Genomic DNA, 14,720 nt, shown 5'->3' with positions numbered 1-14,720 from the left:
GGTGAAAATTTCATGTCATTAGCACCTCTAGTAATATATTTACTGAGAAAAATGGTGACGTGTTCAATACTTATTTTACCCGCTGTATATTTTAAATGTAGCTTGTTGAATTATTAAGATTAAGAATGTTGTTTGATAAGCTGTTTTTAAATATGATTTTGATGCCTTGTATTTGAAAAGGGCTTGGGCTTCACATGGAGCCAAACAGTATAGGAAGGGACCTCCTAGTGCAGTGGTTCCCAAACTTTTTATCTTCTGACCCACAAAATATCCATGGCAAAAACTTGTGACCCCAAGTATTACTGGTCTGAGTACACGAACTCTGTTAATAACCCTAAAAACACAGGCTTTTTGACTATCTAAACAGCTTATACGCAAATATAAAAACTTATACTTTTTTGTGTTTTTGTTATAGTTAGGGAAAATATTACATCAGCAATTATTTTATTACCCTTTAAATTGATTTCTGGAGATTATCTAAGGTGCTTCATGACCCATAATAGGGTCCCAAGCCCAACTTGGGGAACCAAAGTGCAGTGGTTCCCAAACTTTTCAGCTTTTGACCCACAAAATAGTAGCAGAGACCTGTGCCCTCAACTATTTTTGTATGATACACATTTGTATCAGGTCAACTAAACATGGGCATAGTAACAATATTTTTATACTACATTTATCCATTTTAAATACACTAACCTCACTCCTTTGTAACAACTAAGGCAAAAATGTAATTAATTCTGAAAATCTTTTCAGGACCCCGCCTTGATGTTTCGTGACCCCACTTTGGGTCCCGACCCCAACTTTGGGAAACACTGTCCTAGTGTATAGGAAAAAAATATATTTCAAATTAATTTTTAAGGGTTATAATGGATTCTTTCTGAAAACATAAATGCTAGAARACTTTAGTTAGATTGAGAAGATTACAAGCAATTGAAATTAATTAATTAATGGGATCTTTAGATGATCTTTTAATGTACTCATTATTGCAACAAAAACAATGTTTATGCTTACTGTGGCCAGTTTTGCCAGCACATGTCACATTTACTCCTCCTTTACTGTTTAATGTTTTAAAAATAATTTGCTGTAACATAAAATAAATGGGGAATAGTGATTTATGACCTTTCACTAAAAGCAGCTTAAATGAGGAAACCCCTTTAAATACTGTGACAAATTAAATAAATGCTTTACATGAATCATGTATGCGAAAAAACAAACTTGTGTATTTTTAGAAAACACCAGAATTTAAGAAAATTATTTGCAGTAAAATTAAAAGTGTGTGATTTGCATCACATTCAAACCAAAACGACTTGTTACTTTGTCGCCCTCCATGCTAACAGACTGTCCTCCAGTAAAGATGAACTCAGGGACAGGATGACGACAACATGCCGGGTCAGAGCGCATCTTCCTGARGATACCCTCCTCCTCCTCACACATGCTCACCTCGTTGATTTCTCCGCGCAGATTAAGTCGGTCGTCGCTGTGCCACCTCCAGGCAGGAGAGCTGCCGTTCCCCCCACTCTCCTCTCTTCCTCCCGCCCGCGACAAACGGAGTGTCGGTGAGCTGCGTGTGCTCACAGCGCTGCGCACTCACTCACGCTCACCCAAGCGACATGCCCCGGCTACACGCGCCGCACCTGGAAGGCCGAAGTTGAAGACGAATCGTGAGGACAACAAGCGGATTCCGAACGTAAATTATTTCTTTTTTGGTCAAGCTTTTGTCCCTTTCTTCCCCCGTTGAGGAAAAAAAATGGCGCTCAAGTTCAGGATCTGACGTAGCCGCATCATTTGCATACTGCACAAACTGACCAATAGGAGGCCTCTCATCTCAAAAACTATATAACTTCATATTCGTTCACTTATAACACCAGCATCATTTTAGTTTGTCCACCTGATATGGTTCATTGTTTAGTTTCTGAATTTGATGTAATATTTGAATTAATAATTTAATTGTTTGCATACAACAAGAAATAGCTAGTTAGGGGGCGTGGCTACCTCGACCCCCACTGATAGTCACGTGGTACATTACCAAGTTTAGCCAATAGGCTGTCGAAAAAATGAGCTAAATGGGCGGTTCTTCTGTAGTGACCTCATATCATGCAACTTTTTTCAGCCAATAACATTAGACCATGATTTTTTCAAGACTTAACAAGTTAGATCTCCATTTTGCTAGCATGGCACAAAGCACACACATTTTTCTTTTTGCAATTTTTTTTACATTTTTGCATAGCAATATAAAACAACTGCGATTCAGTTTTTATTCAACGTTATGTTACTTTGCAGTGTTCGATTTACATAGTTTTACATTAACGCATATGCATCCTCCTCAAAAGGCTAGTTTGTGCCCAATCACTGCCACATAAATTGACCTTTACATCAGGTGAAAGTTAACCTGGAGTGGCCCGATCTTCCATGTGGTGGGAGTGTTAATCAATAGTTTTTTTCCTTTTATCAATCAATGGCACTATGTTTAATATTTTATTAGCTGTTACCACAAGGCCGGAAAGGAACTGCAAAACTCTTACGTGATACTTACGTTACCTCTTTTTTAGGTTTATTCAGATCATCATGGCTCAAGACATTTTGGTGTTTTCATCTTACCAACACAATTAGGTTGACAGGACCAGAACTGTCACTTTTTTATTATTAACTTTTATTTAGGCAGGCAAATCCCACTGAGATCATAGATCTCTTTTGTAAGGTAAACCTATTGTACATGTTTATGGTCTGGGAGATAAACCAAAGTACCTGGAGAAAACCCACGCAAGCATGGGGAGAACATGCAAACTCCACACAGACAGACCCCAGGTCCCAACCGGGGATCGAACCCAGGTCCTTCTTGTTAGTGCTAACCAATGAGCCATCGTGCTGCTTTACCATACTTTAGTCAGTAAACAGAAACCAGGATCATTCGTTAAGCACAAACGATAGATGTGCTAATTGTTGAAAACTTAACATCTAAATCCATCAGAGATCTACTGTTTAGTCTCCCTTTGCTGTGAACAAAATATGATACACCTACATTCCTGATAAATAACTGTAAAATGTGTTKTGTGTTTTGCTTATATACCCAGTTCTTTATCTAATACACTAATTATTTTTCATTCTATCATCCACGAAATTTGTTTGATCTGTATTCAACGCAAAGAAGAACTCAACATGGTTTTGAGCTAATTATTCTTCCTGTCTTTGCGGCACAATCTACACAGTTATAACTTAATGAACTGTTGTGAGACATGAAACACTTGAAATGAGATGCAATACACAAACACTTTGCTGAGATGTTGCCATTTCTTAGACCAGGTGGTTTGGTGATTTTAATTCATTATGACATGTTTATACTGAAATACCTATACTAATTAATGCCCAAGGGCAGCAGCCTTTCCCTACYATTAAAGGCAAAGTAAACCCCAGACAGGTTTATGGAGGTTGTCAGGATATCACAGAATCAATATAAAGACAGAAAACCCCACTCATGCTGTGATGAGCAATTTAAATTGTGTTGTAGAATATGAAGTCAGACCAATGAAGAGAGAGCCGATAAAGGTAAAARCTAACTTATTTGAATGCAGTTTCTAAGTATTGTAGTACCWCTCACGGGTCAGTTCTATAGACTGCAGTCAGGTGCCACAGCAAACTTTGAGAATAAAACAATTATACTTGAAATGAAGTGTGAATTACTATAGTTATATATATAAAGAAATCTGAACCATTTTTTCATATAGGTTCAGAAGTTGCTGGGAAAAAAAGACATTCCAATGGTAGAAAAGCTGAATYTTGAAAACAAAGTGAGTACATTTTTACAAACAAACGAGATCATCCTTTCCAAAGGTTTTATGAACAACTTTTAACAAATCCTGTGGTGTTTATTAGAAAAAAAGGCGCCTACATTGTAAAACACTGTTAAAATATCTCCTTAGTTCCTGGCTTTAAAATTATTTTATGYAATTTAAAATGGCCCAATAAGTTTAAAAAGCAGACTAATGCGTAAAATGTTGCTTATGATAAGTTTAAATGACATAATAACTGACATTTCTTTTTTTTTTTACCAGCAAGTGAAACATTAATATTTTTTTCGGTGTTCACATTTTATTGCCTGCCATCAAAAGGGTGAAAACAGATAATGGTTTAATTCACGCTGGGTTTTTGTTATCTTTTTAGGACCGTGTTTTATAAGCGCCTACCTTGACAGGACCAGTTCTTCTGAGGACCAGAACCTGGTTTTGGGTTACATTTATAGCTGAGGTGTACTGGTAGGTGAAGGGTTAGGATATAGAAATGTATGGAAGTCACAACATTGTCCTAATGAGAAGAGGAATATAAATGTGTGCAYATTTCTGTCTGTTARCAAAATATCTCAAACTACCAGGGTAATATCTAGATGTACATCMTCTGCAACTGATAAACTTTTGGAGTCAAATCYATCCAAGATAGCTGCCGAAGCAGTAACCATRTATGTTATTTTTAAGATTTGACTCTGCAGGTGATTTGCATTCCTTCAAGGAATATTAGACCTTTAATCTATCAACATTGTCTAATATACTTTAGAGCCAACTGGCCCAATAACAAAACTTTTGTAAAAGTCTAATTTGTCTGGCAAACTACAAACCTRTGGAGAACATGATGAAATATTCACTGCGGTGTGGGTTTTTAAAGCTGATAACTTTTAAAGGACTTTAACATATTCTATGTTGATTACTAATAATAAATTTGAATTGAGAGATTGTGCAAAACTTTCCACTTTATCTAAATAGCTGCCATTGTTTTTTTTCCCATTTACAGCAGAAAATAGCTGCTAAAAAAGGTYCAAGTAGCTAAAAATCAAAATTTTTGTTTTCACTAATTTTACAAAACTAAACCCACACTTGATAAGTCTGTTGAGCCACCCAGCACCACAAAAACACACGCATAAGATAATTTTTTCAGTCAGAAATGTATTAAATTATTCACTTTCATTACTTTAACAAGCACAATTTACAGTCAAAAACAGGCTATGGTCCATTAGTGCCCTAGACAAGTAAATAATACATTAGTCACTTGTAAAACACAAGGGCAGGATTCTTTGAAATCTGCTGTTTAAGTCATGTTAACTCATGATCAAACACAAAGCTGTACAAGACACTGTGCTTTACACCCCTCAGATCTCTGGAGAGGCATGAAGAAAGCAATGTTGACTTGATATTTCATTTGTTTGAACCTTAGCTAGCTGTGAAGATCCTTTGTGAATATGGATCTTTACCAAGCAAGACACAAGTATGAAAATCTGAAAGCTAAGGGCTRCTATGTTAAATCAAGAGGTTCTGCACATTTTAGACTAGACTGACCTCCTCCGTTGGAGGCAAGAAATGTTTTAATATGCAGCTTCTCTGCATTAGCATGGAGCTAATCTCAAACAGCACTTCTGCTACTGAATGAAGGGAAACCACTGAGGTCACAGAGGGGTAATAACAGCACACCTAATCTTGTAGTTTTAAGAAAAAATAATAAAATTTCTTAGCAGAAAAAACACTGATGGGCCACAGTGCAACAACTGGGCAAACACATTTAAAGATGGAGTTGTACATATGCCACAGTAATATCTGAATCCAATAAATACAAACACATTAAGGTGTTCTGCAATAAAACAGGTTAGATCAAACTATGCAATAAAAAGGGACGGAAAGCAGAAAGAATTAAAAGTTCTGAAAACAAAACCTCATACAGACAAAAAAAAAAAAAGACTGGACTTTACACAACAAACAACAAATAATTGATAGAGACCATTTGATTTAACTGATTAAATTACACATTTTGTAAACTGAATTTGATTTAAAGTAATAAACCATCCCAAACATTTGTTGGGGGTCCCATCTCCAAAGAGTCATCCATTTTGTTGCATATCATCATCCGAGTTTGGCAAAACTATTTTCCAGGTGAATTTTAGATGAATGAGGCATCACACAACCACTGTTTGTGTTAAAAATGTAAAAATAATAATAATAATAATAATAATCAACTCTGGAAGGAAAAAAAAACATGTATTTTCCAAGGTGGCTGGAATGTTCACCACATTTAGCCTCATACATCCCAAACACCATGCTGACCTCTCTTCTCACACGGTGAAAGCAGAGGTGAGAAAGATCTGTGCAATATGAAACAGGACGGAGGGGGGCCGAGGAGAGTTACGCACTGTACTGGAGCAGGGAGAAGTTCTTCATGGCACTATCCAGTACCACACCCGCCTCTTGCATCTCGTACCTGAGAATAACAGCCAACGTGACCATCAGTTCTCTCTAAACGTTTTATATTTCATCTCCCTGACAGGCCATGAGTCCACACTCACCAGTCAGAGGTGGAGATGGTGTAGTAGACCGGCAGCTGACTGGAGCTGGACAGACAGCTGAACTCCTCCAGGCCACACGTCCCCATGTTGGAGAAGAGCAGCCAGTCCCCAACACTGAGCTCCGGCAGGAGGCAGCGCTCCACCACCTGGTCCAGCTGGTCCAGTGACGGGCCCCAAAGGCTGCTGGGATACACGGCCTCATCAACGCACAGCGCATGCTGGAAAACATAAACAAACCAAAGCATTTATAACACAAACTGTAAAGTAAATATAAAAACARATGAAAAACAAGATCACTACCCAAGTTATAAGGGATTATAGATAAGATATGACACAAAAAATAATTGTCAGCCTGTCTCTGTTGTAGTCAAAACATTAAACCTCTTGTTTATATCTACACGACATGTTAGCTTATTGCCACCAGGTGTCAGGGTAGATGACGTGGCTCAAATCATTAAACCATGACCTGTGTTTCTAAGGATTTTTAATTACACTGTTGGTCTTTTGATAATGTGCCACTACGTTGTTTTATAGCTAAAGTAAACAGTGCGCAGAAGTGAAAACAGGCTTTCACAACATGAGGTAGGTTCATTTATTCACAACCCTGGATTACACTGCTCTAATTTTTATTGAAAGTGACGACAGAAAAACATTTAGCACAAAAAGGATGTGAATTTTTTTAACAGCTGAAGATACTTTTAAATAAGCTTGATTAGTCAACCTGAGATTTGTTTTGGGAGTTGTTTACTGGACTTTAAACACCTTAATAAAAACAAGAGTGTCAGTGTGTGTGCTCTGCTGAGTAAAGGTTCACTCCCTCAGAAGATAATTCTGTCTGATCAATCAGTAATCTGCTGTATTTACACACGTCACTGTATTGTACCAACTTAATTAAGATTGTAAACAAAAATATCAGGTTTCACCTACTACACGTACGAAGGGCAAACTATATAAAGAAAAAATCGGAGCAACGTTTAGGCAAAGACCTTGTTACAACGCTGGTTCTATCGTGTATGAGTCAATCTGTTTTGGGTTTCTGGGAACACAAAGCGAAGTCATATGCTAAAAACGGACATTAGCTCAAAGGAGAATAATGATACAAGCTAACAGTTAAATATTTAATGACATCATTTTTATAAATAGTTGGTGTTTAATCCTAATGGCTGCTTCTGACAGTGTCATCTTTTGTCCTATAAAATCACTGGTTTCATTTTGAACAGAAATAAGAAGTAAAATAAAATGTTAATAGTTTTGAAAAGGTTGATACTTTAGTTTTGTTTGAATAACCCAGAACTAACTCATGGGTTTGTTCCATTAAGGCTGATTACGTGGCGTCAYTCAGTTCAGAACAGTGTCGGTTCCCCTGAGTTTACACCTACTAACCTTGTGCASTGACGGGGCAGCGATGGCGTTTCCCAGCAGCTTGTGGTTGAATGAGCCATAAACACCTTCATTCATGTAATACAGGAACTCAGTATCCTCGTTCTTCTCACCTGCGTTTAAACATTTTGTAATAAAGTTAAAACATAAACCACGTTGCTCGGACTGCAGACAATTCAAGTCTCACCTTGGGACAAGTCTTCCCAGAGGCAGGACGCCATCTTCTTGCCGATGACATTGACAGCCAGGGTAAAAGCTGAGGCCACGTAGAAGTCGCCCGGCTGGGCCAGCACTTGCACACCTGACCTCTGGGGGAAGTAAGTGTCCAGGAGAGGCCTGACCGCTAACTCAACCTGCACAGAGCAAATGAAGGAACATCAGCTGTAATCATTCATTTCTCCTACACTAGAGATTTCTGACTTTCAATTYGATCCTAGAAAGAACTGACTGAACAGCATCTAGTTTCTAATGAATTACTTCYGTACATTCATGACATTTTAGTAACTTTTAAAACATTTTTAAATCATTCAACAAGTGCACCTTTTTATTTTAGTGACCCAWTACCTGCTTCAGCTGAAACTCTGAGCCAGTAAATCCACCACCAATGTCCAGGACRTGCATGTTAAATCCCAGATCCACCTGAACAGAGACCCCAAATAKTTGTTGCAGCAATATRATATTCWTTTAATAAACTTRCAACATTGCGATAAGTCTGTTTAAYWRAAAGATGGTTTCAGGACAAAACTAACCCCCATGTCAAATACACAGCGGGCATCTGACAGGGCTCGAGTGTAGGCCTGCTGCAGGTCTTGGCAGGAGCTCGGGATGTGGAAGGATGCTCCCACCACCTGGACGCCCAACTCCTTGGCCGTTTCCAGCAGACGTCTGCAGCTCTTCAGAGAAAAGCCGAAGGGCATGCTGGTCTCAGCTGCATGAGCCTCTGTAGTTAACTGCAACAGCAACCTAAAAGAAATCCAACAAAGCACAAACTAAGTAACAACTAGAACTTAAATTTCAACTCAAAACTGATAAACATTTTATTTATAATTAACACTATAGTGTAAAAATGTCAAGCAGCTACAGTGAATTGTCCAACTTACTTTGCATTAGGGTGCAAGCGAGCAATCTTCGTCAGCTCTGACTCATTTTCACACACAAGATGCTGGATGTTGTTCTTGGCTGCATGCTTGATATGTGCCAGCTGTTTGAAAACACCAGACAGAATGATGCTGTCTGGTGGCACACCATGCTCCAGAGCCAGGGTCACCTCCGCCTGAAGGGAAGCACACATGCAACTTTAGAGAAATTCACAGAAGCAAATCCAAAGTCCCTATTAAATACGATCAAAAAAGCACCAAGCTCGAAAAACAATATCATCTGACAAGTAATCAATTAAGAGCCCATGATATAACTGTCCTAAAAATAACAAAAATCGGGCGCTTTTGTAAGAGGATGAAGCACTATGCCACATAAACAAATCAAAAGCTGCTTGCACTTGTTTCTGCTCAAACTCACCTTGTTGGCACAAACAAATCCCAAGCCCAAGGAGGCCAGGACCTCGATGACTGCAGGGCTGCTGTTGCACCTGACTGGGTAGTAGGGCTGCAGCTGTGGCACCACGCTCTGCCAGCAAATGTGCTGACGCATCAGTGCACCGAGGTCACCCGCCACAAACGCGCTCTTCTCCACCTGTGCAACGCAACAAGAGGCAAAAGTAGCAAAATTATTTTAGGTTAAAAGTCCTGTTTTTTATTCATTTTAACCATCTCAGTCTAGTTCAGGAAGCTCTGAAAGCTGGACACACCTGAGCCTGTTCACAAATGTGCCCATCAATGACATCTTCCAGGGTAACTCCTCCCTCCAGGAGTTCAATGATGTAGTTGGGTTTGTCAGGGAGTCCTTTCATTTTAACCGTATTCCAGTAAGCCGATGATCATAAAGAACAGATAAACAAGTCAAGGGGTCACGACTGAGCCAATGGGGTCCTGCCGGTATGCAACAAACTACAAAAAATAGGAAAAAGGAACACGTTACTCAATTTCACCCTGTCAGGCCTCACTATAATGCTGCGTTCACACCGAACGCGATTTCAGCTTCAAAATCACAGCCAACGCTGAAGTTGGTCGCTTGTGCACTTTGAGGTCAGACGCAGGTCAGCTCTTGAAGCGCTGCACAGCAACAGCCTCCCCGCCCCTCCCTCCTCTGTCAGGCTCTGTTTAATGTCGGACRAGGAAGTGGCTTTGCTTTATTTACAGAGTGCAAGAGCATGTCACGTTCATCAGATAATTAATTCATAATTAATTCACCAGATAATTCAGAGTAGAGGCTCACAGCTCGCTTTCAGGACTATTTTTCCAGTCTGATGAGTCGCTGCCACGCATTGGTGCAGATATCTCCTGTCAGGACACCGACTGCAGGCACTGGATTTCAACTAAAGAGCTCCTCTCCGTCTGTTTCAGGTTAGTGGACATCATTCAGTAAACTGTCCCGTCRGGAAATGTCGTTACGTCACACAGTGGAGTCTCTCTGATTGGTTGATGCTGCGCGTCGAGCTGCAAAAGTTCAGATTTTCTAACTTCAGCGATTTGCGCCTCAGCGCGTCGAACGCTCAGATCGTTCAAATCGCACTGCTCTAATCGCGCTTGAGGCGCCGCAGCACTTCCCGACGTTGCTTGAAGCGTGTCCACCATAGTCTTTGCATGTAAACCTGATGCTCCTGACGCTGAAATCGCGTTTGGTGTGAACGCACCATAAGCACACAAACAAATTACAGTGGAGACTTTATCTCATAAAAGAACTTTACATTATATTGTTTTCTATTTAAAATATTTGCAAAATAAACAAACACACTCAAAACAAACAAGCCCAAAAGTTCCTATTACAAATTTATGTATGAATGTGAGTCTATTTCAACTTTGTTATGAAAAAAAAAAGATACTAACATGGACAAGTCAGGAGATGGACCTGTCCCGCTATCAGCTAGGATCCCAAGGTGGCTCAGCGTTGAAGTCAAAGTGCTCCCTGTAAAGGGCCGCCCCTAGGCCCTCTGGGTAGCGCTCATACACCTGTGCTGAGAAAGGGGAGCCCTAAGACAGAGAAGGAAAAAAACATATATATTACATATAACCCAATCAAATAAATACAAATTATTAGAAGCTGTAAACGGAGAATGCATGCCATGTCCTTGTCATGTTAAGGTCCATGTTCTGAGAATTCACTAAATTGCCTCGGTTTACTTAAGCTTACTAAACTTGTTGTTTACAAATTTAAAATAAAATCCTTAAAAATGATTTTGGGTCATCTTTGTGCCGTTTACAGTGAAATAAGCAATTAAGATCAACCAATAATGCAATCATTGCCGGCTTTTTCTATGGAACCAAATCAAGCGCATGCGCAGTGAGTAAAAACAATGAGCGACAAGTTGACAAATTGCACTTAAATGCGTCACGAAAGCAGAGGAACTAAACCCTAAATTTCATTACTGTTGCATTTTTTTTTCCAGTAATGGTGAAGCTGCGCTTATGAAACGCCACTGGTATAAAACACCGATAAAAGAAAAGACTCCTGCTGGCAAAGAAGCCGCTAACGGTGAGCTGTGTGGCTCTACTGCCCTTAAACAGAGACGGCTGTGCTAGCACCATATTTCATAAATATCCACACACAAACTCTAACACAAATATACTACATGAATGAATACTGGTTTGACGTCGCTTTACACATAGTCAGCAGCTTTCGATTCATACAAATGACGTCCAGAAAACACACTTCGGTAAATCGGGCTGTCATGTGGAGCAAGACGACAGAAAGAGCAGCCCGCCATGTTACGTCCGCCGCTCGATGAGTCCTTAGAATCGGTCTAAGTATTTCGCGGTACTTACGTGAGATAACGGCCAGCAGGTTTTGGAAAATCGTCTTCTCTTTTTCGGCGGAATTTTTAAAGAGTAGTGGGCCCAACGATGAAAGAAAGAGAGAGGGCTGTTGTTGCCATATGTTTAAATGAGAACCCCGCGTCGGCTGTGGCGTCCTCTCTGTTGGCTGGTGGGTGGAGAACTACTGGAAGAGACGAGGGGAAGTGCAAAAGGTAATCAAAGTCCTGTGGGCGGGGTCTGTAGTTCAGTTCCACCAATCAGCGCTCTTCATTTTTGAGCTCATACCCAAATATGTATTTCCGAATATTGTACAGTCTGCAGTATTTCGGTGGTGTTTATTTAGGTTACATAATCATAAAGTTTCCATAGAAGGAGCCTTAGTTAAACAGCCTAAAACTGTAGTTGTGTTTTAATAGAAGACATTACACATTACAGTAAATACCATTTTGATAAATCCCTTGTAAAACTTAATTTAAACAGTAACAAAATATTCAGTTTAACAGAAAATGTCAACTACTGATGAAGTCACAGTTGATCCATTCACCAAGTCTTTTATTTATTTATTTTTTACATTTATTCATTTTATTTGTAACAATTATATACACAACAAAGAACAAAAAAGACTTAACATAAAACATTTTCAATTTTGCATGAACTTGCCTGTACAAAGACACTCAGTATATATTCCATTGACATTATTACTATTTTTCAAACAGTAAAAAGCACTTTCATGTTTATTTGTCTAAAACTTTGCAACGTCTTGTTTAGCTAGCTCATATTTAATTTTACATGAAAATACAATAACTAACATTACTGAGCAATGCAAGAAAAATACAAGAATATAGCTTCTTGATTTTAGTGAAATGCTACAATATGTAAATTAGAGTACACAGAGTACCATTTGTGACAAACTGGAAATGTTATGCAAATACGCACGAGAACAAGGTTCACAGTTTAAACTTGTACAGGCTGCTCTGAACACCTTAAGGCATTTTCCCAACAGGGCTTTAGAGACTGAAAAAAAAGGGGCCTTTATTTTCAGCTGCATGCTGCCACCACTTACGCACTGCCATAATAAAATCCCATACCTGCCTTCATGCAAATATGAGTTATTTTTATAGGGCTGAGCCCAGACTTTTAGTGCTAATTTTTGAATTCAAAAGGCACATTATGAGAAGCTGGGCTAAATGTTTTCTCATTAAAAAATATCACAAAGTTGCAGGYGATTATGGGATTTTAAAATGTTACAGACAACAGGTGCATGCCTTTTGGTTGACTTAAAAGAAAGCTAAAAAATACAATAAACAGCATTGTTTTTTCTTTTGTTGTTTTTGTTTTGCATACTGGAATGTGGAGGATTAACATTTGAGAGCTTACTGAAATTGTTTTATTAATAATCCGTTGAAGTTTCCTTATTTCATGCCACTAGTTGTAAACTTGACCGTTTAATGTCAGTTGGGGAAAAAAATTAATTTAGCAAGATTTATCTCATAATGTTTTGTGGAATAAACACAAACAAGCCAAAAAGCTCAGCCTGCAGCATCTTTAATCATTAGACCWTTTCATTTTCAGTCTAACTGTGTTCGGCAGCCATCAAGGTCTTATCTTTGTTTTATGACACTTCARTACAATAAAACACTCTGTCCTAAGATTCTTAACAAAAACAAGGGAGGTCCTCCAACACAAAAACTTTGAAGACACCCAACTTGACAAAAAGACTGTTTTGATTCCTGCTGGGCGGTCTTACTTGAGTCACTTGAGCATCATAAACATCCAATTTTGAAAGAAATTATTCATAGTGAAATATTTGTAATCTTGGTATAAAATTTATCGGGGACAACTTGAACATGGAAAAAATATATTTTGAGATTTATATGAGGGTTCATGAGGACAAATGAAAAATCTAGATTTTGTACTTTAGTTCCACTGAGTTGAATCAAATGCTTTCACTGTCCTCTAAGGGGAAATGTTTTTTTCCAGCCAGAAGTTCAGATATGAACRAACAGCTATGAATAATCAGTTAGACATACATCTTCCAGCAGATTCAAAATAATAATTACACGTTCTGACCAATACAAATATAAGTGCAAGCTCCTTTTTTTATCAACCCATAAAATATGTTAGTACTGGAGAAAATTTGAGAGGCAAACTTTTAACAGCAACATAGTTGCTAAAATAAAAATAAAAAATATCTATTTCAAAGCAGACAAGCATCAGATTCTRGTGCTCAGATTAAAATTTGTCAGGCTCCATAATTTATTTTTTCATTTCAAGCCTGAACTTTTGTGTTGACTTTTGAACTTTGAGTCGCAGAAACAGAACAGAAGGTGAAACCAGGTGAAATCATTAATTCAGAACAAGATTATTCTTTTAACCATTAAGAAACCCACAAGAGACACATAAAACAGAGGGGGTGGAATCACGATGGTCAGTGTAACACAGAAGTTATTGATGATTTACAAACAGATGAACATTGATTAAAAGTTGTTACTGATTTCTACATCCTCACTGTCACTAGTAGGCAGCAACTAAGGTGTTGTTGTTGACTTTACCACAAGAGGGACATTGGACAGATCTGTTTATCTAGCACCAGTGCAGCACAAAATGTAAGGACATGTGTTTTGGTAGATTTTTTATTTTTTGTACAAATGCTTCTTGTCAATAAGTTTTATAGTGAGCACCTGATTGGCAGCACCTGGGACTAGAAGCTCCAACAGCAAAAATAAGCTGTTTGACAACAGCAGGGAAGATTTGGCAAAACTTTCATGTGCACAACCCACATACTCTGCTGTACTGCTCATCMMACAAATGCATGTTCCTGACAAATGTAACGTCATTTAAAAGGAAATTTAACAGGTTTTCCACTGATATCATGTTTATTGCCAAGGAGCATTGTTAAAACAAGAACTAATATACCAAACACACATTTCCTTACTTTTTGTGCTACATTTATATATCCTCAACAATATTAAGTTTTTCAAAATAAATTTTCTCAATTTGTTGTAAGTCACAGAAACAATCAGTCCAYTGAACTACAGGTGCTGGTCATAAAATTAGAATATCATGAAAAAGTAGATTTATTTCAGTAATATTATTACATAATAAAAAGTCAAACTTGTATATTATATTCATACATTACATACAAACTCATATAT

At 38.3% G+C, this 14,720-nt stretch overlaps 2 protein-coding genes and 1 long non-coding RNA gene across 4 annotated transcripts in view; 1 reads left to right on the top strand and 2 right to left on the bottom strand.

Annotated features, from left to right (window-relative positions):
- adnp2b (ADNP homeobox 2b) overlaps nt 1–1,777 on the bottom strand; it is a gene marked incomplete in the record, with an annotated part of 17,495 nt that extends 15,718 nt beyond the window's left edge. For both annotated transcript variants that reach the window (XM_014005803.1, XM_014005802.1), the window contains 1 exon segment: nt 1,438–1,777.
- On the top strand, nt 1,598–6,425 carry LOC106515803 (uncharacterized). Its single transcript, XR_001310044.1, has 2 exons — nt 1,598–1,684; nt 6,298–6,425. It is a non-coding gene; the product is annotated as an uncharacterized LOC106515803 (long non-coding RNA).
- Nucleotides 4,909–11,766, bottom strand: azin1b (antizyme inhibitor 1b). Its single transcript, XM_014005804.1, has 11 exons — nt 11,575–11,766; nt 10,639–10,782; nt 9,501–9,699; nt 9,212–9,385; nt 8,797–8,969; nt 8,446–8,659; nt 8,261–8,335; nt 7,884–8,049; nt 7,700–7,809; nt 6,317–6,534; nt 4,909–6,231 (listed from the first exon to the last, which is right to left on the bottom strand). The coding sequence occupies exons 3-11, from the start codon at nt 9,600–9,602 to the stop codon at nt 6,156–6,158; spliced, it is 1,308 nt and encodes a 435-aa protein (XP_013861258.1). The 5' UTR covers nt 9,603–9,699; nt 10,639–10,782; nt 11,575–11,766; the 3' UTR covers nt 4,909–6,155.
- Nucleotides 11,767–14,720: the final 2,954 nt, after the last annotated feature.

Source organism: Austrofundulus limnaeus, unplaced genomic scaffold (genome assembly GCF_001266775.1).
Source record: "Austrofundulus limnaeus strain Quisiro unplaced genomic scaffold, Austrofundulus_limnaeus-1.0 Scaffold32, whole genome shotgun sequence".
NCBI classification, from domain to species: domain Eukaryota; kingdom Metazoa; phylum Chordata; class Actinopteri; order Cyprinodontiformes; family Rivulidae; genus Austrofundulus; species Austrofundulus limnaeus.
The sequence above is the reverse complement of the archived record's forward strand: the minus strand, read 5'-3'. Positions and strand labels throughout refer to the sequence as shown.